The following is a 24,616-nucleotide window of genomic DNA, read 5'->3' as shown; positions in this document are numbered from 1 at the left end:
TGATGGGCCAGGGGATTTCCCTGTCTTCATACTCTTAATTGCTTTATCTACCAAGGTACTGTCAACTTGGATAGCTGGTCCCTCTGTTGAGTCGACATTCAGCAGACTCCCTTTCTGCTATTCATTTTCTTCTACCCAGCATAATTAATACCACAGCCATGAAAATATCTGAATAACTAAGAACATAACATAGAACGGAACCACCCTAAAATAAATACATTACAATAACTATACTTTAAAATAAGCTTATTAAGTATCCATCTACTACAATGCACAAAGAAGCCTGCCAAAAACAGTAACGTAACCTCTGACCTAATTCGATAGGATCCTGACTTTGACCTGCAACTGGGGTGAAACTCCATCAGTTATGATGAGGTTTATTGTTGATCCGCTCAACAGAACAGCTAATTCATGATATGAAGTGTTTTGCTCAACCACACTTCACACTACACCAACAATCGAATTCACAACCTTATGATCATGAGCCAAATACCCTAACCACCAAGCCATGCACTTTTACATGTGGCTTAGTGCCAGTGAATATAAATACAGTTTATAAACATACTGTATTTATATTAACTGGCACTAAGCCATATATGTGAGTGTGTGTGTGTGTAAGTATACACAAATTTGTTCATTTAATGTATTATTCATTGAATGGCATAACAAGAAAGCTCTTTGAAAAATATGAATTATTTACTGACATTTTAATGATTTTTAATAATTAGTTCCTGAACTATCTAAACAAGTACCTTTATCACTGTCTTATTAAATTATAAGCCCTCAATTTGTAGCTAGTTTGATTAGTGTTAATACACATTATTCTCAGCCTCTGAGTCATTCTGCTAAGTAAAAATTATATATATATATATATATCATCCAGCTGTAGAAACACTGCCAGATCAGACTGGAGCCTGGAGCAGCCCCTGGCTCCCCAGACCCCGGTCGAACCGTCCAACCCGTGCTAGCACGGAAAACGGACGTTAAATGATGATGATGATGATGATGATGATATATATATATATATATATATATATATACAAATATATGACAGGCTTCTTTTAGTTTCCATCTTCCAAATTCACTCTCAAGGTTTTCGTTCGCTTGGGGCTATAGTAGCAAATACTTACCAAGGTGCCATGCAATGGAACTGAACCAAGAACCATGTGGTTGAGAAGCAAACTACTTACCACATTGTTTTCATTTGCTTGCCTTTTCATTAAAATAAGGTCAACTATTTTGATTAAAACGAGGTCAACTATTTTGATTAAAACGAGGTCAACTATTTTGATTAAAACGAGGTCAACTATTTTGATTAAAACGAGGTCATCTATTTTGATTAAAACGAGGTCATCTATTTTGATTAAAACGAGGTTAGCTATTTTGATTAAAACAAGGTCAACTATTTCTTTGCCTTATTTAAAAGAATGTGGAGTAAATAACATCCCACATATAACCTTACCTGTTATTTTAAAAATTTCAGATGTTATCTAACTTTGACTGGAGCTCTCCATTTGAAATTTGGCGGTGCTCCAGCTGGACCAGCTGGTACCGGAAAAACAGAAACTACAAAAGTAAATTTTTTATTCTACTTGAAATATTTCTGTTTTATACACTTTTGATGAAAAATTGCCTTGAATTTAAGAAGTCACATACATTGATCTCTTAATGTATGATTGCTGATAACACGGTGGCGAGCTAACAGAAACAGTACACCAGGCAAAACACTTAGCGGTATTTTGTTTGTCGGTATTTGTTTAGCGGTATTTTGAAAGGTGGTGAGCTGACAGAAATGTTAGCACGCCGGGCGAAATGCTTAGCCATATTTCATCTGCTGTTACGTTCTGAGTTCAAATTCTGCCGAGGTCGACTTTGCTTTTCATCCCTTTTGGGGGTCGATTAAATAAGTGCCAGTTGCACACTGGGGTCGATATAATCGACTTAATCCGTTTGACTGTCCTTGCTTGTCCTCTCTGTGCTTAGCCCCTTGTGAGTAGTAAAGAAATAGGTATTTTGTTTGTCTTTACATTCTGAGTTCAAATTCTGCTGAAGTTGGCTCTGCCTTTCATCCTTTCAGGATTGATGAATTAAGTACCAGTTGTATACTGGAGTCGATGTAATCAACTGGACCCCTCCCCCAAAATTTTGAGCTTTGTGCCTAGAGTAGAAAAGAATGTATGATTGCTGACATGAAGGTTGTTGTCTGTACATGTTTCTTTTTAAACCTTTAGTGAAGGGTATCTGGCATATTGAGACCATTTCTTTGTGTAGCTAGACTTCAAGGTCAGAATTTTCTCTATATCTGTGAATGAAGATAATATTACTTTTCTTTTGTTAAACAATGGTGATGAAATGCTGCTCTTTACTTGTAAAATTAGTTCATTAGCTATAAGAAGTGAGTTTGTCAAAGAAATAGGATGTATGTCAGAAGTTTGAAAGTAAAGTTGAGTATACGAATAAATGGAGAGGTGATTAGACATAAAGAAGGAGCAGGTTAGTGGTGAAGGTGAAGATGTGAAAAAATTATATCCAGAGAAGTTAAAAGAAGACTCTTTATGTAAATACTAAGACACAATCATGGACACACACAAATACACTCATACAGGTGTATATATACTTACATATGCAAGTCTAGCAGCACACCCTTTACTTCTTCAAAGTAGAGATTTGTCCAAAACATGAAAACTGGCCTCTTAGAGAATGTACACTTATATTTTAGGAAAATTATCAACTGTTTTCCCCCAGCACTTATATTCCTTGGACTTTAGTTAGGTTTTAGCAGTTAATAATGACTTTGGAGGTAGCTTGAGTAAAAAAAAAAAGGTATGCTTTTGCTCAATGGAAATTCATGGAAATAAGAGTTCTAGTGTTTACACAAAAAATTCTTTGCTGAATTTTTCTCTCTTTTTTTTTTTTATTTTTTAGTATTTGACAAATACTATATTTTACTGACCCTAGAATTGATAAAAATTAGAGTTGATTTTGGCAGAATTTGAATTCAGAATGTTAAAGACCATAATTAAATACTGTAATGATATTTGTCCAATGATGTAATAATTCTTTCAATCCCAAACTCTCAGGTGAAATGAACCTTAGAGTTCAGATGTATGGAATCCACCATAGTGTGACTAAAACATCCTAAAATATCTTAAAGTTTATTGTTACAGAAATAGAAATTTATGGAATAGAGTTCTGAGATTTTTTCTTTATTTGAAAAATTAAAAGCATTTTCCTAAACAATTATTACATAATTGAGTGGTCTTTTTTGCAATTAACTGAATAATCTTCATTAGTGGTGAAGGTAATTATAACAGATGTCTGCAGTTATTAAAAACAATATAGCTAAAGCATGATAAAGTATTTCAGGGCAATGTTCTGCCCACCAAAAATGGTAGGGTTTTATGTGAGATCACTAGGTTTGTTTCTTACATATTCTTTAGTTCTTGGTCACCATTCAGTTACAAGAAAACAAACTCAATCCTCTAAAATTACCATAAAATGTTCTATTCTCATCTGTATTGTCCATATTTTTCAAGAATTCTAATTAACTGATAGTATTGGAGTTATCTCGTTTGTTGTTTTAAGGTTTTGGAAACCTCTCTACAGAATGTTCTGTTGACGTATTGGATAGATAATCTCAGCTAATGAAAGTTTTTCAATTCAGTATATTACATGCTGTGTTGAATAACATCTGTGATAATGTTGATGATTAAATTTGAAACCTAATTTCTATTATGTGCTTTATTTGTAGGACCTTGCTAAAGCAATGGCTATCCAATGTGTTGTATTCAACTGTTCTGACCAGCTAGATTATATGGCAATGGGTAAATTTCTAAAAGGACTTGCCAGGTTTGTTATGGAAATATTTCTAACTTTTTATTTTGTTTTCTGTAACCATTCAGTTAGAAAGTTTTTATCACATGTTAAAAAATTTAATCATGTAAAATTCACATGTAAATATACTTACATAATTTTTAAAATGAATAATTAATATATAGAAATAACTGAAAGCGACAGTAATATAATATGAATTTGGAATATAACTTTTGAATACAAGCCAAATAACTGGTTTCTGTGTATAGTGTGCTGTACAATTGGCATCACACGTATAATGTATTGTGTTCCTAGATTTGACCACATTACTCCTCAGCCAAACTTGCACTCTTTAGAATAATAATACTTTCTGTTAACATCTATGATGTAAATGCCTAGAGTTTAAAACCAAAAAAAGCAAGCTTATGGCATTGAAAGGGGATAGAAAGCCATTGTAAAATATTGCCATGACTTGGGAGAATTGTATGGACGTGATTTCTTTCCAAGGTAATAAGTTGATGTCAATTTATATTGGTTTTAATCAATTATTAAAAAATGCTATTTAATTAAAACCTTTGGTGAATCATAAGTGTTTCTTGGTATGAAAATGTGAAAATTGAAATTGTAAATGTTGGTCTAAATTGTACAATAATAGCAAACTCATTACAGTACTGGATCATGGGCATGTTTTGATGAATTCAACCGTATAGATATTGAAGTGCTCTCAGTTGTAGCACACCAGGTCTCTTCAATACAAACGCAACAGAGACACAGGGTGAGACTACTTGCCAATCTCGTCCGATCACTGATTCTCTCATTGCTTTGTGGCTTACTCTTTCAAACTCTCTCTCTCTCTCTCTTGCTTTTACTCCATATGACGATTGAAGCACTCATATGATGCATTATCTCAATTGTGCTTTTATATTTCACTTCACATATTTTACATTTTACTTTGCTGTTTATATATTCACTTTCTTTATGTTGAGTTTATGTAAATTGTCACAAAGAAAAATACTAACAATTCAACTTATCACGTAGCCATATTTATGAGTGACGAGAAGCAGGAGGTTGAGTTGCATGCATTTGATCTTTAGTAGAGGAGAAGTTGGTAGAATCATCAAACTTGCTATTTTCAGTTTGGTTTCCATGCCTCTCTTCACCTACAGTCATGTTGCATGCTGGGTAATGACTGAACGAGTATAATCACAAATAATCACAAATACAAGTGGCTGAAATGTTACTTGACAGGGTGCTGAACTTAGAAATCATGGAGCCTTCCCAAAATGAGCTACTCCTCAACATTAAGAGGTCACAGCTCCAGTGTTATGGACATGTGATTAGAATTTTGCAGGAAAGAATTGCACATCAGATTCTTCAAGTTGAGTCAATTGGCATGAAATCTAGGAGCAGATCAAGGATAAGAGATGGTTGAATAATATCCACAGTCCCATTTGGGAATCCAGCCAGAAAGTGTAATAATGGCTACTTCTGATAGAACCCTATTCAGAAGGTGCCTGAGAACTCTACTTCCACAATCTCCCCGGGAATAGTGGGCAAAGGAAGTGGGTGATGGACTATAGAGAACCAGTACTAAAATCATTGTTTTGTGTTAATAGCTGCTGTCTATATTCTGTGTCCTTTTATTTTGGGAGGGCTGTTCTAGGTGGGTTACCTTTACTGCAACTCGAGGAGAGACATCCTATTCCATGGTTTCTTTTTATATAGAGTGGTTTCTTTAAATTCCCATCCTCGTTGATAAGTTTCATATACTGGAGCAAAAAAATTTGCATCTGGTTTGATGCAAGTATTGGGGATAAGGTAGAATGAATAAGACAGCTAGTCTACATTGTTGGTGAGTGGTTATGAATACACCAAGGGAATATGTTTTCATTAAATAGAACAACAAAGGAAATTATTATGAAGTCAAATATAGAATCATTTCCTTGATGATTATTATTGGTTTTAAATCTGCTTCTTCATGTTGGTATGAACTGGGCAGATTTGCAACATACATACTCATTCACCTGATTAACCTTAGTAAGATTTAGTGCTCTGAGAACTCCTTCACCTGTTTCCTCTTCATATTTACAATAATCTATTTTAACTCTGCATCCTGGGCTTTGATGATGCTTGTGGATGCACACACACACACACACATGCCCACACACATGAGAAGAAAATAGAGAGATAGATAGATGGGGCTAAAAGTTTAGCTAGTAGGCAAATGACAAGACCCCATTATCATTGGTGAAGTGGCTATATTTGATATTCAGAAGAAATAGAAATCCTTTACAGTTTACCTAAAGTGAACTATAGTGGTATAGGAGCAGAAGAAGGATGGTAGGTTTACAAGTAAGTTGCCAGAGAAAATACACTTCCTATTTGTCATAGGTACAGCAGTGGTAAATAGTCAGAATACACTCCAAATTCATTGAAATACTTGGGAATCTCTTTAAAAGTAGTTGATAGCATTTGTTACCAAGGTGACTTAATTATCAGTGGGAAGCATTTGTTACTTAGGTAATTTAATTATCAATGGGATGCAATTCAGAAACCGTGTTGCCAAAGTAAGAATGATGCAAAAATATAGGGGTTCGTTTTCTTCAAAGGAAGGGCAGATTATGTGATGCTTGTGTATAAAGTGCAATGCTTCATAGTAGGCAAAAATATGTAGGTATTGAATGGTGGGGATTTGTTAAGACTGGAAAAAATGATTTTACGGCTGGATGCCCTTCCTAACACCAACCACTCTGCATTAAGGTTGCTAAAGGAGAACATTACATTTAATAGCTTTGTCCAGTAACAAGTGGCATGTGGCCCCTACATAAAGAATTTAAAGATGAAATTCAAAAGAGAAAAAGAACTTTGAAGATTACTGCCTAAAACTGAAACTCTTCATTGGCTAATCTCTGCTCTATTTTGGTTGCTGGATTCCATGGAAGCTCACTGTTTTAGTTCCTCTATAATCCTATCTTAATAATTATCATTTGATATTAAATCATTCCAGTTACTTTTATCACTTTTATTGCCCTGGTTCACTTCTCCTTCCTGATATATGTTGCTTCATACTGCCTCTATAAATGGCATTTGTAAATCTACTCTTATTTCTCTTACGATTGACTAAAACTGGTGAATTTATACAGTTCCCATTTATTGCTAAATCTTTAATTTCTACTGTAGTTCACTACTTGATATGGTATGCTGTTTGTCTATATGTGTGTGAATGTATAAGTGTGTATATTAACTCTCATATAAACAAACAGCAAAAAGGAATAAGTAACAATATATTTGATACTCCATGAATTAACTGAAAGTGTTCTGAGGTCTGTAACTAACATTGTATCATATATCGCAGACGTTTTGATTTTGCCAACAATAACAAAGTTGACTTGACACTCCCAAACATGCTCCATTGTTAATACTATAAAGTAGTGTTGTATTTCCTGTCCAGTTCCGGAGCTTGGGCATGCTTTGATGAATTCAACCGTATAGATATTGAAGTACTCTCCGTTGTAGCCATGCAACTTACTACGATTGTGCAGGCTCTGATCAAACAGGTAGGACACAATTGTATTATTATATTTGCCCTCCAACCCAGCGATAACATACAATTTACTATTGCTAAATAAGTATTGTCATTTGATATATGTGATACCATACATGCACACACACACACACACACATATTTATATACTTATCTGTCTATGATGCAGGCAGGCCACAGGCATACCTCATGGTTCCAGGTTCAGTCTCACTGCATGGTACCTGGGACAAATGTCTTCTACTACAGCTCTGGGCCAACCAAATCCTTGTGAGTGAATTTGGGGGATGAAACTGAAAACAGCCAGTCATCATAAATGTCGTCACTGTCGCTATCATCATCCTCATTGCTGTCATCATCACCATCATTTTAACATCCTCTTTTCTATGCTGGCATGGGTTGGACAAAGTTTATTGAGGCAAATTTTCTATGGCTGGATGCCCTTCATGTCATCAGCTCTCACCTGTTTCAAAGCCAGACATATTCTTTTATTATATTTGGAATGAATAACACTGTTTTGTACGACAGTGACAACCATTTACAACAATCATGTGATATCAAGACAAGGATGCACAGACACATATATGATAGGTTTCTTTCAGTTCCCATCTAACAAATCCACTGACAAGCCTTTGGCTGACCCTGAGCTGTAATAAAAGACATTTATCCAAATGCCACAACAGGATTGAACCCAGAACTGTATGTTTGGGAAGCAAACTTCTTACCATCACCATCTTCATTGATTTAATATCCATTTTTCCAAAGCTTGCATGGTTTGGATGAAATTTGTTGTTACAGATTTTCTACAACTAGATTCCCTTTGTGATACAGACCCTCACCTGTTTTCAAGTAAGGTAATATTTCCCTGTGACCAGACATGTTTTCACAGAAGATTGGAAATGATAGATGCCACATTCATGACAGTAACATGACAATCATATGATGTCAAGGCAAGGAAACAGTAACACACACGTGCACACACATGCACACACACACACACACACATACACACACACAATACATAATATATATGTGTGTGTGTGTGTGTGTGTGTGTGTGTAATAAATACTTTTATTCTTTTATTTGTTCAGTCATTTGACTGTGGCCATGCTAGAGCACCACCTTAAGGTGGTTTTAGTTGAACAAATCAACCCCAGGACTTATTCTTTGAAAGCTTAGCACTTATTCTATCCCACAGTTTTTGCAGAACTGCTAAGTTATGGGGATGTAAACACATCAACATCAGCTGTCAAACTATAGTGGACAGGAAGACAAACATAGACACGAACACACAAATATATACACATATATACATGCATACATACATAGTAAATTCAAAGAAAAGAAGACCAAACACAACAAAACACAAAGACGTGGTACATGTAAAGTATCAGCTGATGCTCAAGGAAGGAAATCGTTGTCAATTTATGGATCAAGAAAGGGTTTCCCCACATATACAGCCAACTATTTTTATAAGGAGTTCATGGTTCTGTGTTAGTATCAAGTGACAATGATTGGTGTCGTAAGTTAAGGTGGACACAGTTGACTGAACATGTCCTAACAATATCTGGTATTCTACTCATGCCATCCTAAATAACTCCTGTCCACTCTCCCTTGTGGGAAAGTGGACAGGAATCGTTTTTATGTAGTTCAGTGGCTAAAATTTAGGTTGTTAGCTGTACAGTTTCCTCATAAGTGGCAGAATGAATTTTGTGTGTGAATAGTTATTTGTGTATGTATTCTGTTAAAGTTTGTTAAATCTTGGTTTGTATTTTTGTATGAAAGCATTTCCTTTGGTTCTCTGTGCTTCATCTGTGGTATTCACTAAACATAGAGTGGGAGGACCTGGAATTTGGGAGACTATTTTTTTGCACACATGTCGATGTGTTCACTCAGTGGAATCTGTCTAGTGCTGGGGTCTCGTATTTGTTGTCAGTGAATGGTCAATCTATTTCTTAGAGTAAGCTTTGTTTGACCAATGCAATCTTCATTACATTCTTAACATTTTATAGCATAAATTAAATTCCTTGAAGAGCATGTGAAGATTTTTTATGGTAAATGTCTGTCCTGATTTGAATTTGTATGTTGTGCCTTCAATAAGGTTGATGCAGGTTTCACAACTGGGGTGGCCACACTTTTTGACTGCTTGTGTAAGAATTGTGGAAGGTAATTTAGCACTTGTGATGGACTTCGATTATCTTTTACTTTTGATTATCTTATGTATTTCGAATGCCTCTTTCATTCTTGGGTCTTGTTTTAGTAGTCGGATGTTCTGGTGGATAATATTGTAAACCTTTGTGTTTCTTGGGTTCATTTTTTGTACTTCTTTGATATTTATTGCTTTGGCATTAACAGATATTGTCTTTGCAGTAGTACTTGTTTTAGTTCCTAAAGTCTTTCATTGCAAGTTTCAGAGTTTGAGACAGTTGTGTATATTCTTCTTGCTAGATTAAAGGGGATATTATTCTTCATGTATTTGGGATGGCTTGAGGAGAACAGTAAGTATTCTTTAGAATCTGTTAGTTTGTAGTGAATATCTGTTTCAATGATTTTATCTCTTTTGATGATTAGTATATCCAGGAATGGTAGTTGAGTTTTATGGTGTTCCCATAGTAAAGTTAATATTATTTTAATATTATTGTTTATGCTGTTGATTAGAGTTTTGAAATCTATAAGTTGTTCAAATGTGTGCATCCTTGCATTAGGCAGTCATCTAAGTAATATTTCCAGTTTCCTAGTAGATATTTATAGAAGTCCAAGTTATATATTAATTTAGATTGTTCATATATCTGGACCTACATGTTTGCCATGACTAGATTGGCATATGTCGAAGCAACTTTTCTCCCAATTGCCATCCCAGGTATTTGTTTGTAAATATTGCCAGTGAACTCAAAAATCTTATTTTCGAAGATAAACTTTAATCCTTCAGTGTTGAAATTGTTTTCAATTCTGTCTGAAATTTCATGAGGGAATTTCTCAAGCCAGAAATTCATTTTCTCTAGTCCATATTTGTGTGGGGTTGTGGTATATATGTTTACCACATCAAAAGATACAATAGTGGTGTCATTGTTTATGGATTTTGGGAGGTGGTTTAACCGATCAACCTAAGCTCCTGTGATTTATTGAGAACATTAACTTGACAATTCTCATGCACACCTCTTCCTTTCCATCTTCTTGGTCCCTTAACATCTCCGTATACAAAGGCACATTCACATGCATGCACACTCACTCACTCACTCACTCACCACAATGCACATACCCACATGTGCATACACTCTGCCCACATACATCCCCCACTCATGTATTTACACTTACACCCATCTGATACATACTTATGAACCCATCCTGTGCTAGGACATCCACATGCACATCCTCTCTCACACCCTCTCAGCCAGATGCACTTACCTACATACAGCCTGTGTCTGCCCACATGAGTATTGTGCACATACATATATGCATGCATATACTCTACACATACACACTCACTTTATAATCTCCTCTGCAACACTCTCCATACACTCCCACCAAGGCTCTTCTCTCTTTCATCCCAAACACATGTCAAAACATGTAGTTCACATCCATTTTGCACCTCTACATTTCTCTGCTGCCTATTTCATAACTGGAGACATGACTTTACTGACATTTCTGTCTCTGAATTCACTTTTTGTCTTTTAGTTCTCTGCATTTGTCAGCCTCTGGACTTCTTAAAGTTTGAAATTTTAGCCTGTTTTTGATATATTGGAAGATGTAATTTTTGTTTGCTGACAATAAGAAATGAAAGCATTGTGAAACTTCAAAAGACTATTTTGCTTTAAAAATATGACCTCATCTTCCTGATAATGATCTCATCTTCGTGGCTGGTGATTTCAATGGATATGTTGGACAATACCCAAATATCTTGCATGGGGGGGGGGCCATAGAATTGCTTTCCAAATCGAGGAGGAAACAAGCTTCTGGAGTTCTATCATGTGAATATCCTAATGATCTGTGACACCAACTTCAGAGAGCCAGCCAGTCACCTATCAGTCAGGTGACACCATTAGCCAAATTGATTGCATTCTTACCAGAAAATGAGATACATAGTTGCTCATAAGCACAAAGAGCTCCTCTGGTGAAGAATGTATCCCCCAGCATAGATTAGTCATTAGCAACTTTAAGCTTCAGGCTAGAAGGATTCCAAGAAGACGACGAGCCTGAAAGAGAAGGACTTCGATACTTAAGGGTCCTTTAAATGGTCAGAGATTTAAGGATGCCCTAAATCTACATTGCATCGAAACAACTGTAGCAAATAATTGTCTGTGTGTCTGCACTTTGTTTTCTTTCATCCTCTCTGATTCTGTGTTACTTGTAGATTTCCCTCTTTCTCTTGCCAAGCATCAGCTTTTTGCAACAAGCTGTCAACTGGTAACCTCCCCTAATATCACTACACACGTGATATTAAGTACATGATATGCATGTGTGTGTGTGTGGATGTCTGTGTGTGTATATATTTATTTATATATGTATGTTGTTGAATATAATTTAAGTAAAAATCTTGTAGTATGCTATACAAAGCTTGTTCACAAGTATTGGTTACCAAATGTCATCATACAGTGAGAATCCTCTTGTTACAGGATATATTCCAGGAATTCCATAGTATCTGGAGAGTTTATATAAATAGATAATTAATAGAAAATGGTTTGAATTACAAACCTTATTTAAAATCACTACATATCATTACACCTATTGTACAATGGTGGAATAATGCAATTTACCATATTGTGTAATCACTATCACCCACCAAATGTGTAAAATGTGTTTCTTCTTCAAGTGATTATTTTAAATAAGTCCTAGATTACATTTTCATTTCAATCTATACCTAAAGCAGAATACCTAAAGCAGTGTGCTATTTTCAGCTTGTTGGTTTATCTATTGGTTTTATCTGCAAATTGCTTAAAATATCACACTACTTTGGTGTTGTTTTATGTTTCCTTTTATCAGGAAAAGTTTGATTACATTGGTAAACAATAAACAGCTTTGGAGAGCATAAAGATTAAAGATGTTGTCGAGAAAAAGTCAGCTGACATACAGAACTGGAAGCAATCTGAATATTGAAAAAGAGTTAACTGTATCATGATGATTCACGCCAGGTATCAAAATGCCGAAATCATGAGTGTTGCTCAGTACTCTATGAACATTGTTAAGACTAAGACATGACATGGAGAATTGTGACAAAGACTACAAAGCCATGGCCAACAGGAATGGAGATAGCATTCTGATTATGACTGCATTCTGGAATTCATCCAACAGATGAATGAGGTCTTCAGCTCAATTCTGAAGGCTATGTGAATCTGCTGGGGAGCCATTTGTGTGGTAACAGGATTTGGCTCCTGTGGAAAGTGTCAGAAGTTGTTGTTGGAGAATTTCTACAACTTCACCAGCCCCAATTTCTGGTCTTCTAATTTCCCCAGTTGTAATCCCATGGATGGCTATGTGTAGCACATGGTTGAGAAAGACACCAACCACTCAACCTGCAACATTAAGACCAAGCTGATGGCCAAGATCAAAGTAGTGTTTGAAGATCTCAAGGACCCAGTAAGGAATGCTTATATCAGGTTATGGAGCCATCCTGACACTGTTGTGGAAGCTGAAGGTGGTTACTTTGAATAAACTGTTATCTACCTGTCATAATCTAGTTGATATTTTTTGATGTATTAAAATACTTTTATTTTTAGATGGAATATTGTTTTTATCTCTTTAAGCAAACAGTCAAATTTAGCTTGAACCCCTGTACATAATTATGTACATACATACATCGTCATCATCATGCTGGGGATTTATATAAATGAGAGAAAATAATGTAAGCTTTGCTTAGAGAGTAAGAATCCTAAAAAAACTCACTTGACATGGACCTTTTTAAACTCAAGGAAAGAAGTATTCATTTAATGCCCACATCTACAACGTTTCCTACTACAAACTTAGAATTTCTCATTCATTGAATAGGCCCACTGCAGCCCCTTCAAATATCATGATATCCAAAGTCAATGTAAGGGAGATAAATCCATCCCACCTGCAGTATGGACAATTATCTATTTATAAAACTAACTGACTACTACATATTTCTTCCTCCAGTTATATGCCTTCAACCATTTGATTCTGACAATTTGCCTATACTGCTAAGTGCTTTATATGTATAAAATCAATCATCACTCTATGACTGACCAAAGCTTTTAACATGTATATATGTATACTTTTTACACACATGCACATACACAAGTTATAACTGGTTGTGAAAAAAGAACTAAAAAAATGTAGAGAAGATTTTGATATTAACTTGACGGTTAAGTTGATTGTATATTTTATCCTTGTAAATATTTAATGCTTGTCTAATAAATTTTACTCTAATAGTATATATTTAGACACTATTTGTCACTAGTTCTGTCTTAAACACTGCATATATATTTACCACTATTCTAAGTTGACATTTGTTGTTTTTATTTAATAATCACAAATATTATTATATTTGATAGTTAATTGACACTATTGAAATATATTTGATGGTAGTGGTGCTTATTTGGCCCTGGTAAATAGTTGACATTAATCATATTTATTATGCAACATTTTAGTAAATGTGTATATTTTCTTTCCTGATAGTTTATCGTAATGTCATTGTTTACTTGCCATTATCATACCTTTGTTATATCTCCAGGTGGATCGGTTCTTTTTTGAAGGAGTAGAAATTGCTTTGAAACCCTCTTGTGCTGTATTCATTACTATGAATCCTGGCTATGCTGGACGGACAGAATTACCCGATAACTTGAAAGTAATTGCTATTTGAATTTAATGTTAAATCTTTGATAAAGATCATATTCTTTTAGTAATATTTATATAAACTAGCTTACTGTATACCTAGTTTCCTTATATATATAAAATTTATGTATACCTATTTTCTTTTTGGTAATATTTCTATATATGAACTATATGTATAGATAATTTTCTTGCAATTTTTGTATATACTCTATGTATTCCTTTGTGGTACTATTAAATTTATGGATCATGTTAAAAGCTTTCTTCAGATCAACAAGCACAGATATGATTTATTAAAAGATGCTTCCTTATTTCTGACATCAATATTAATATGGGTTAATATTAATATGGATTAATATTAATATGGATTAATATTAATATGCATAATTTTTAAGAGATTTTTTTTTTTTTTGATCTGTTAAAAATATTTTTAACAAATTTTGTTTATCTGCTAAAAGTTACAATAATTCAAATGACGTACCTACTACATTTCTAAATCACCATCATCATCATCATTGTAGCAGTCATTGCCACCACTGCTGCCACAACTTTCATCATCTTCATGTTATTGTCGTTGTTGTCATTGTTTTATGTCTGCTTTGTGTGCTGTAATGGTCCAATTCATTTCATATTGTAACTGGCTTCTCTCAATAGACTGATGTTTGTTTGGATCATTTAGCTTGATTTCTACGGCTGCATGACCTTCTTTCCACTTTACAGAGTGTACTGAATACATTTTCTCATGACACCAACTGTAGAGAGGTTAAATAATCCTCAGGCAACAAGACTAGACAGGTTTCACAGCCTTGTGCTTTCTCTGCTCATTTGCCAACTACTTTACGATGTACTAGATACATTCTTCATAGCACCACCATTAAGCAACTCAGTGGTGGAGCATTCCATTGCAGCACCAGCACAGAAGGTAGAGTATCATGTACACAGGGAAAAGGAAGTGATGACAGCAGAAAGGTCAGAAATGGGTGACTGGGAGACAAGGATAAGGGTCAAGGTTTAAGCACAGAGACGTTAATAACGTAGAGTGTGACATTTTTGCATAGGTGACCTAGGAGGGGAATAAAAGAGAGTAATGATATTAGGAGAATCAGAATAGTTAGGTGGAAAGACTAAGAATATGATGTGAAAAAGTTATTTAAGGATGGAATTGGAAGGGGCTGATGGAAATAGCAGAAGTGGACAAAGGTAAGGGTGAGTGATGAGATAAAAGCATGAGTAGGTGATGAGGGACAATAGATGTGACCCAGAAGAAAGTCAAATAATAACTGGTTGTACACCAGGTCAAAGTTAGATTATATTGGGTTGGAAAATTAGAGCAGTTTGATAAAATGTCTTATATATAGGTCTAACTAGCAGCAAAGCCCAGTTTCACCCAGTCTGTTTGGATGATGTGGCTGTGATCGTTTTCGGTTAGGTATAATCTATAACAGCGTTTGTCAACCTTATCGATTCAGGTCCCCTGTTTCGATTGGAGCCTCCAGCTATATGAAAATTTCCTGACCCCACCCCATCAGAAAATAGCTTCTAAGTAATTGATTGTTTTAATGGCAGAAGAAAGAGGGAAATTCCATTAGAAAAGGTTTTAATCGATTTTCTCAGTAAATATGGGGGTTAGGAAAAAATTACAAACTGCATTCTAATCTATGCACCTGTCTCCACATGTGTGCCATTTTTCACGCGAATCCACCCAGGTGTTTGGCTTTGAACATCAAGACAAGAAAGAATACAACGATCGCCCATGTCCAATTTATATTATAGATAAAGAGCAAGGAAGTCAGACTGATAAGGATGATGCAGTCTGTACAGGTAGCGGGGACACGAAAATTAGAGGGATATGAGTAACGATGGGATAGGAAAAAGGTAGATGGTGATCAATAAGCAGAGGAGAGTTGGTCAGGACCAATGACACAAGGTTAGAGAACACAAATGTAGGCTTGGTACAAAATATCTCAACCTCGAAACCACACTACTCTTGTGCCATGATACATTTTTTTGGTTGGTTGGGTCTTTTCAGCACCATGCACCATTAATCAGTACAATCTATCCAAAGTGTTTTGCTTTTAAGATAAAAAAGAACTAAGTAGTTTAGATTTTAATTAGAATCTTTAATGAGTGGTGGTTGATTGAGAAGCATGACTGCAGTTCTGAATATTTAGCAAATTATGAAGAGATAAGTAAAATATAAGATTGATCATAATTTTTTACATCATTATTCCTAACATTTGGCTTATATTGTTCAAAAGTTGGAATCTTAATATTACAAAATATCATTGAAGTAACTGAAACTATTCTGATATACTTTCCAGGCATTATTTCGACCTGTTGCCATGATGGTACCAGATTATGCTCTGATTGCAGAAATTAGCTTATTTTCCTTTGGTTTCTCTGAAGCCAAAGTACTGGCCCAAAAGATTGTATCCACTTTTAAATTGTCATCAGAACAACTTAGTACTCAGGTAGGTTTTTCTCTTTCTTTCCCTCTCTCTAAATATGGTATTTACTTTGTTTTTCTGCTATAATTAAAGCTATCTCACCAAAAGCTATAATATTATTTTTGCGTTTATCAAAATATAATTCTAAACACTTCCCCAGATTTAGTCAATCTATTTAAGAGTGTATGTGTGATTCTGACTGTATCAAATTTGAATGAAGTCCCACAATGTCAGAAATCTTGCTATATGTTGTCAATCCCGATTTCTCTTTTTGAAAGCTAAAAATTATTTTAGAGCAAGATTTAAATATGTTATTAAATAAAGACTCATCATTTTGACAGTTTTGCTGAATGAAATCAATGCATGTTGAATTAGCCATTAGTGACAGAAGTAGCTTTGTAATTAATATTATTTAGCACATCTAAACTAACCTGGACATGCTGTGTATAGTGTCATTAGCTGCAGTGAATGTTCCAAAAAATCATTTCATGTAGACAACAAATGCTAAAAAGCATTGAAATTCTATTTTGATTGACCAAATTTCTTCAGTACCGGAAGCTGGCACGACTGTATCATATAATTTCAACATATTGCAGACCATGAGCAGTAGAAAGCCAAGCATCAAATGCTAGACAGTAGTGCCATCTGCTGGTGCTTATAAAATTTGGTCAAGTGATATAGTAATTTGATGCTTTTTAGCATGTTGTTGTTGACACAAAATGATTTTTCAAGACGTCCACCATAACATATGTTATAAGCAACACATTCTGATAAGGTTGCATGTGCTAATCAATATGTACCATTTCCTTTACAGGACCATTATGATTTTGGCATGAGGGCTGTGAAAAGTGTAATATCGGCAGCAGGAAACCTCAAACGTCAGCAGCCAGACATGAAAGAAGTAAAGACATACATGAGTTTTATTTCTTGTACATTAATTGAAATATAATTGAAACTTAAGCTTGATTAGTTCAAGACGTATGAAATTGTTTCTCTCACTCTCTTCTCTTTCTTTCTCTGTGTGAGTATGTGTATGTATGTACATGCACACACATGCAAAAATATATACCTATCTACCAACATACCTATGTATGTATATGTGTGTGCATGTATATCTGTATATGTGTGTGCATGTATATATATGTGTGTGTGTGTGTATATATATATATATATATATATATATATATATATATATATATATATATATATATGTGTCTTCACAGGTCTGCTTAAATCCACATATAAACATCTACAGGTGTGATACTATGTAGCTCAAGTTCATATGCATAACCATGTTCATGTCTCTTGTCTACTTCAGCTTCTGAATGTCGTTCCTACTGAAGCCCTTGGAAAGTGACAATGCCTGACATTTATTATGGTGATGACATTTTCTTGGGAATCATCCATGGCTATGTAGAAGTGGGTAATTGCACACTTTATTTCAGATGTCAAGAACCAAAACACTTAAGCACAATTTGAAATCTCTTTCCCACCCACCCTATCAGGTTCAGAAGTTTAGCTACCCTTGATGTTTGCATGATGAGAGGTAGATCTGGTCTAGTGAGCTTATAGAAATACTAAACCCATCGATGACTACGTGTGTGCTGTGTACAAGAGTCAAGATGGAGTGGTGTCTTGGCCTGTCACATCACAGACAAGTAACAAGTAATGAAATTCTTCTGGATAAGTAAGAATGGTGAGATGGGTGAAGTTGGCATTCTGTTAGCAGAAATATGGATAGATAATGAAGCTGAGGCAATTGGTGAGTGTGGGCAGGAAGAGCATCTGACCATTGGATTCTGGCTCATTGGATTCTGTCAAACCATCAAATCAATGCCAGCATAGGATGATGATGAGACAAGTGACCAGCAAAGCAGAAGTAGCAACTATCCAAGTTGAGAGCAGTATGGTAGACAGAGCAATAAGGGATGTGACAGGAAGGGCAGCAGCTTGGCTTTCAGGGCCTAGTTACCACGATGCTTGAATTATCTGGTGTAGTAGGGTATGGGATAGTCCCTGAAATGGTAAATCAGGTAAAATAAGAAAGTGTCATTAGCCAATAAGTGTTGTCAGAGTATCTCTCTATATATAAACGGCAGTTTGTCTGTGCGTGTTTCTGTGTGTCTGTTTTCTTGTACCCTCACCCTGACCACAGCTTTCGACCGATTCTGATGAAACTTGACACACACATAGCCCAATGTCATAATTCAAAACTAACGCAGCGAAAATTTTGAAAATTTCCCCCAGTTCTGAAAAAAATCGATAAATTCGACATGGGGTCGAGAATCAGAAACACAAACCACAGACTGTCTAGGGGACGCAACTCGACCTTTTTAACTAAAAAAATTTACCATAATTTTTTTTCCATTTTTTGGATATAACTCTCTAAAAATGCTTTATAGTTATTTCCCTTACAAACCCGAGCAACGCCGGGCGATACTGCTAGTCATTGATAACTGCTACAAGGGAAAAGGAGATGCACTGGAAAGAGGTAACTGTAGATGCATCAGACTGTTGAATGAAAGGTTACAGAAAGGGTTATCACAAAACTGATAAGGAACAGGATTAGCTTGGATGAGATGCAGTTCAGCTTTGTCTCAAAAAGGGGTATCACTGACACCATATTTCTAATCAGAGAACTGTTAAAAAAGTACATGATTAGGAGTAAGTTCCTATACCTATCATATCTCAAACTGGAAAAAGCTTTCAACAGACAGGGTCATTTGCTTTGTAATCTAGAGTTCTTTGAGAAAACTAAGAGATGAATGGTTTGTCAGGAATGTACAAGCCATGCACAGAAGTTCAGTCATCAAGGTGAGAATCAGCAATGAGTTCAATGATGGATTCAGTGTATAGGTAGGGGTTAATCAGGACTTAGTCCTTAATGCCCTCTCATATATCATAGTCTAACAAGACATAAAAGGGTAAGTTAAAATTGACCTTCCTTGGTAACTGTTGTATGCTGACAATTTAGTCCTCCTAGCAGAAACAGTAGGAGAATTGAAACAAAACTTACACAAATGGCAGCAGAACCTAGTATTAAAACCTGGAATTGGAGTAAATTTAGTGAAAACAAAAGTTTAAGTAGGAAGGAAGCCAGAACTATTAAGGTCAAGAAAATGACCGTACCTTGCTTAAGGTGTGTCCAGTTGAAACAATGAACACACAGTGGGATTGCGGGCAGGCTAATGGAGAAGGTATACCTCATATTCAGAAGGGATCACATGAGCAACAAGCACTGAAAGTGTTCAGAAAATAGATTCACTCTAATATCTGGATGGCTCCCTAGAAGTAGTTGATAACATTTGTTACCTAGGTAATCTAATTAGCTGTGGAGGTGGGTGTTCTCTTCCCCATTCTTTTGTCACCTCCATTAGTCCCTATTAACACTGTCCTCTCTGTTACTTTCTCCAATATCTTTCTCTCACAACAATAAATCAGTTTTTGCCTCCATACTTTTATTCTGCACTTTCGTCTTGTGAGTTCCAAGGCAAATTCCTTTAGTGATGAGTCCATTGGGAAACTGATTCCAGCAGCCACAATGCAGTGATTGAGAGGGTCCGTTAGTCTCACTGATGGCAAGACAACTTCTAGTATGCTGATACTATACACCCTGCAAAGTGGTTGGTATTAGAAAGTCTAGAAAGTATGATAAAAACTGAAACATGGGAGCAAAACATGGCCATCCGATCTGACAGATCCTGTTGAACAGTCCAACCATGCCAGTGTAGAAAAGAGATGTAAAATAATGATGATGATAACAGAACAGGAGTGGACTGATGGATTGAATGGGACAAACAAATGGTTGGAAACAAAAGGAATAATAAAGTGTAATTATTAGTTTACTACTCCATGAAAGAGTCTTTCATTTTCGAATTTAAGCTCTTCTTCAGAAAGTTAGTTAAAAGAGGGAACCTCTGAAATGGTAGAAAAAAAAACAGGGTAACAAAGAGAAATGTCCTTTTTTTCTCCCTGTTAAATCAAGTATAGTCTTTGTTTATGCTCAGTTTAGGTAATTCTAATATTACCTAGTCCATGTTCTTGATGTACTAAAATTAGTAAATATACAACATGAAATAAAACATCAGAAACATTCTATAGTTTTATACAAATGAACTTTTCCAGTTTATTTCACCATATGTGTTTTATAGCATCAAGGCGATGCCCCAGCATGGCCACAGAAACAAGTGAAAGATAAATTAATGCTTGGGAGGCTTTAAAGTAATATCAAATTTGACCTCTTTACTAAAATAACTTACTGTTTTACCTTTTTCTGTTTGCCTAATTAGGAAATGATAAAGTAAAGAATATCTGATGACAAATTTATCCTTTAATTGTATTTGGAATATTTTCTATTCTTTGTCCAAAGGATCTAATCACATTGAGAGCGATACAAGATGTTAATGTTCCTAAATTTCTGGTTGATGATTTGAAATTATTCAATGGAATCGTTTCAGATCTGTTTCCTAACACTAAGTAAGTTACTGTCTTTGTCTAACAACATCTTTGCAACATTATTACTGAGGGTTTACTTATAAATTTTTAGTGCCAAATTAATAGTCTTTGGATTAAATCGCATTTAAATTTATTTTACTAAACATTAACAGAGAATACAAAACAGATGGTTTTGGTATTCCTCAGCAAAATACTCTTTTCTGTAACCATTATGTCTCATTTAGAATATATGGTTTATATCTATTGAGAATTGAAAGTTCAATAATGTATAAATTGTCAAAATAATTTATTCTTTTAAATATAAAGGGAAGAACCAATTGATTATGGATCATTGGATACAGCACTGAAGAAAGCATGTAGAAAATTCAATCTTAAAGCTGTACCTGGTATGTAATACATTTTACATAATGAGATATTCCTCCTCTTCATCTTCCCCTCTCTTTTGCTTCCTCTTTCACTTCCTCTCTCTCTTCTGCTTCCACTTTCCCTTCTGCTTCCCCTCTGTCTTCCACTTCCTCTTTTGCTTCCTCTTTCTCCTTCTCTTCCTCTCCCCGTTTCTCTTCTCTTTAAAATCCCTGATCTGCAATACCTATCCCTTTGATAAGTCCCCCTGTACAGTGTACAACTGTGTTGTTTGTAGGATGAACCCACAGGTTAACTGTAAGGTTAGGAATGTAGTGTATAGCTTACGATGTACTTAGGATGGTGCAAAAACACAACAACTGCCTAAATTGGAGAGACTTCATGCAGCATAGGAGAGTGTATAAATGAACACTGGCAAGAGCTCAAAGAAGGGAAAAGCTCATCAGTGCTCTACCAGTATGCTCAGGTAGAACATAGAGGTTTGATTAATAGCACAAAGGTTAAAGTACTATTGACATATAGAACTGACATGACATTTAGACTGATCACAGAAGCTACACACATAATAGTAGACAGACTGAGTTTCAATAAAAAACACGAATGGAACAGTAACCCTCACCACCACAGCACATAACTAAAGACAGTTGGGATGAGAAGAGAGAGGGGAAAAAAGTATAATAGAAATAAATACATAAACCATAGATAATACACAGAAACATACAGGGCAATACACACACAACAGACATATAGGCACTTAACTGTGATACATATGAGAAATAGAGATGTATAAAAATAGAGGGAAGAAATAATAATAAGTAAATAAATAAATATATAAATACATAAATAAATCTGTAAATATATCTGTCACATATCCACAGAAATAGATAAAAAAAATAATAAAACTATATAAAGGGCTTGGATACATACTACATAAAAAGCAAACCCATAAACACACACACACAAACACACACATGAGAGATTTCATGGACAGTTCTAACAATGTCAACAATACAACTATTATCAGCAGCATTGATGCCAAAGAGGACAAGAACAACAACAACTACCATTTCCTTTTTTATTTTCGGGTCTTAGGACAGCAGCTGCACAATGGGGTGAGAGGATGGGACCTAGGGGAAGGCCACACTGCTGCTAAAAGCCATGATACACAGACAAGCATACCCCCCCCCCACACACACACACACAAGGACACAAATGTATGTGCACATAAAGATACAAATCTTAGAAGAACAGAATGGTGTACGTGAAGCAATAGCACAAACAGAAATGAAGCGTGTCACTGAAGAGGTCACAGAGGTGTGAGGAAAGATTTCCAGACAATGGACAGAAATTAAAATAATAAAGTAAGAACAGTAATAAATGAGCAAAGAAAAAATATATAGTGCGTGTGTTTATTTGGCATAAAAGAAAAATAAATGACCATAGGCATAGGAGTGGCTGTGTTGTAAGTAGCTTGCTTACCAACCACATGGTTTTGGGTCCAGTCTCACTGTGTGGTACCTTGGGCAAGCATCTTCTACTAGAGCCTTGGACCAACCAAAGCCTTGTGAGTGGATTTGGTAGACAGAAACTGAAAGAAGCCTGTCGTATGTGTGTGTGTGTGTGTGTGTGTGTGTGTGATGTGTATATATATATATATATGTATGTATGTATGTATGTAATGTGTGTGTATTTGTGTGTCTGTGTTTGTCCCTCCACCATCATTTGACAATTGATGCTGGTGTGTTTAGATCCATGTAACTTAGCGGTTCAGCCAAAAAGACTGATAGAATAAGTCCTGGGGGTCAATTTGTTCGACTAAAGGCAGTGCTCCAGCATGGCCGCAGTCAAATGACTGAAACAAATAAAAGAACCCCAAAATACAACATTTTAAAAACTTGTTTTTTTTCTTTTGTGGTTTTATTGAAAGGTTTTATCCACAAATGTATCCAACTTTATGAAACAACAGTGGTTCGCCATGGTCTGATGCTTGTAGGACCAACTGGCTCGGGTAAAACAAAGGTAAGTTATCTGGAAATATTTTCTTGAAAAAAATCGTAGAATTATGGGAATATGTGAACAGGTAATAATAGATTTGTTATCTCTCTGGTAAAATATTTCATGAATGATTCAATAATGTTTAATATGAGAAATAACAGTATTCTAGAGATTGAAACTATTTTGTAGTGTTTGCTCTCTTTCTCTCAATTATGAAACTGGAACCAAGGGACAAGCCCTGCTTTCCCGGGAATTACTGGGTACGTCAGCTAGTAGGTAAATATTACCTTGCTTGAAAACAAATGAGGGTTGATAACAGGAAGGACATTTAGCCATAGAAAATCTGCCTCAACAAATTCCATCTGAGCCATGTAGGTGTGTATGCGCAGAGTAATTACTCCATGAGCAACACAATGTTAGCTGTTCATAAATACACAAAAACTGTTAACTTAATCCTTCACTATATTGTATCAAAATATTCATTGCACTCTCTGTGATCTGGTCCCTGATGCAGTTCATAGGCACACACGTTTTTGTTTTCTTTTTTTTTTTTAGTTCCATCCTATGTAATTGAAATTGAGTGAGGGATTTTGAGGCCTCAGTTGTATTTCTTGCTATGGTTTCTTGCCATCTGGAATCATAGATAGTAGAGTATCCAAGTACTTCTTGAGTATATTTATATCCACTCCATGTGAGCCACTGAACTCAAGACATGCAGTATGTCGTCTTGATTTTCAATAGGGAAAGTGGTTCATTCAGCACTGTGAAGTGACAACTAGTTCAGCAATTAGTATAGCTCTCAGCACCAAAGTGTGGCATGAACATGTCAAAAATCTTCCATGTAATTGCATCTTTTTCCCATCTTTTCTCCAGTAAATAGAGTTTTAATGCTTTCAACCTCTCTCAATAGTTTAGCAGCTATTGCAATGAGACAATCTTCTTTGTGAAACATTGTTGGATTGTTTCTATAGCTGCTTTTAGGCTAATACAGTTTGGTGGCTGTAGTTGTGTCCAGGCTGTAAAGAACATATGTTCTCCACAAAAGCAGCTTCAATTCCTGCTCTGTCATATGGCCAGTATTTCATTTCCCTCCTTTTTGTTGAAATAATTGGTGGTTGCCACTTCCTTTTATAGAGCTGTGATGTTAAAGAACTTAGCTTGCTTGTGTTACATACATCTGTTCCAGTTGGGTCGAGAAAACATTTTTCAGTTACTT

General features: G+C 35.4%; 1 protein-coding gene across 2 annotated transcripts in view; it reads left to right on the top strand.

Annotated features, from left to right (window-relative positions):
- The window catches only part of LOC115222160 (dynein heavy chain 1, axonemal-like), a 298,343-nt gene that overhangs the window by 127,615 nt on the left and 146,112 nt on the right, over nt 1-24,616 (top strand). Inside the window, exons 29-37 of one of the 2 annotated variants that reach the window (XM_036511126.1) lie at nt 1,484-1,574; nt 3,752-3,849; nt 7,265-7,370; nt 14,043-14,156; nt 16,462-16,611; nt 17,402-17,488; nt 20,957-21,063; nt 21,349-21,425; nt 23,330-23,424. In XM_036511126.1, the coding sequence (XP_036367019.1) occupies nt 1,484-1,574; nt 3,752-3,849; nt 7,265-7,370; nt 14,043-14,156; nt 16,462-16,611; nt 17,402-17,488; nt 20,957-21,063; nt 21,349-21,425; nt 23,330-23,424 (925 nt within the window). Of the gene's footprint in view, nt 1-1,483; nt 1,575-3,751; nt 3,850-7,264; nt 7,371-14,042; nt 14,157-16,461; nt 16,612-17,401; nt 17,489-20,956; nt 21,064-21,348; nt 21,429-23,329; nt 23,425-24,616 lie in introns of both variants that reach the window. The other variant, XM_029792301.2, reaches the window with a different exon arrangement.

The sequence above is a fragment of the Octopus sinensis genome, linkage group LG19 (assembly GCF_006345805.1).
Source record: "Octopus sinensis linkage group LG19, ASM634580v1, whole genome shotgun sequence".
In the NCBI taxonomy this organism is placed as follows: domain Eukaryota; kingdom Metazoa; phylum Mollusca; class Cephalopoda; order Octopoda; family Octopodidae; genus Octopus; species Octopus sinensis.
The sequence above is the reverse complement of the archived record's forward strand: the minus strand, read 5'-3'. Positions and strand labels throughout refer to the sequence as shown.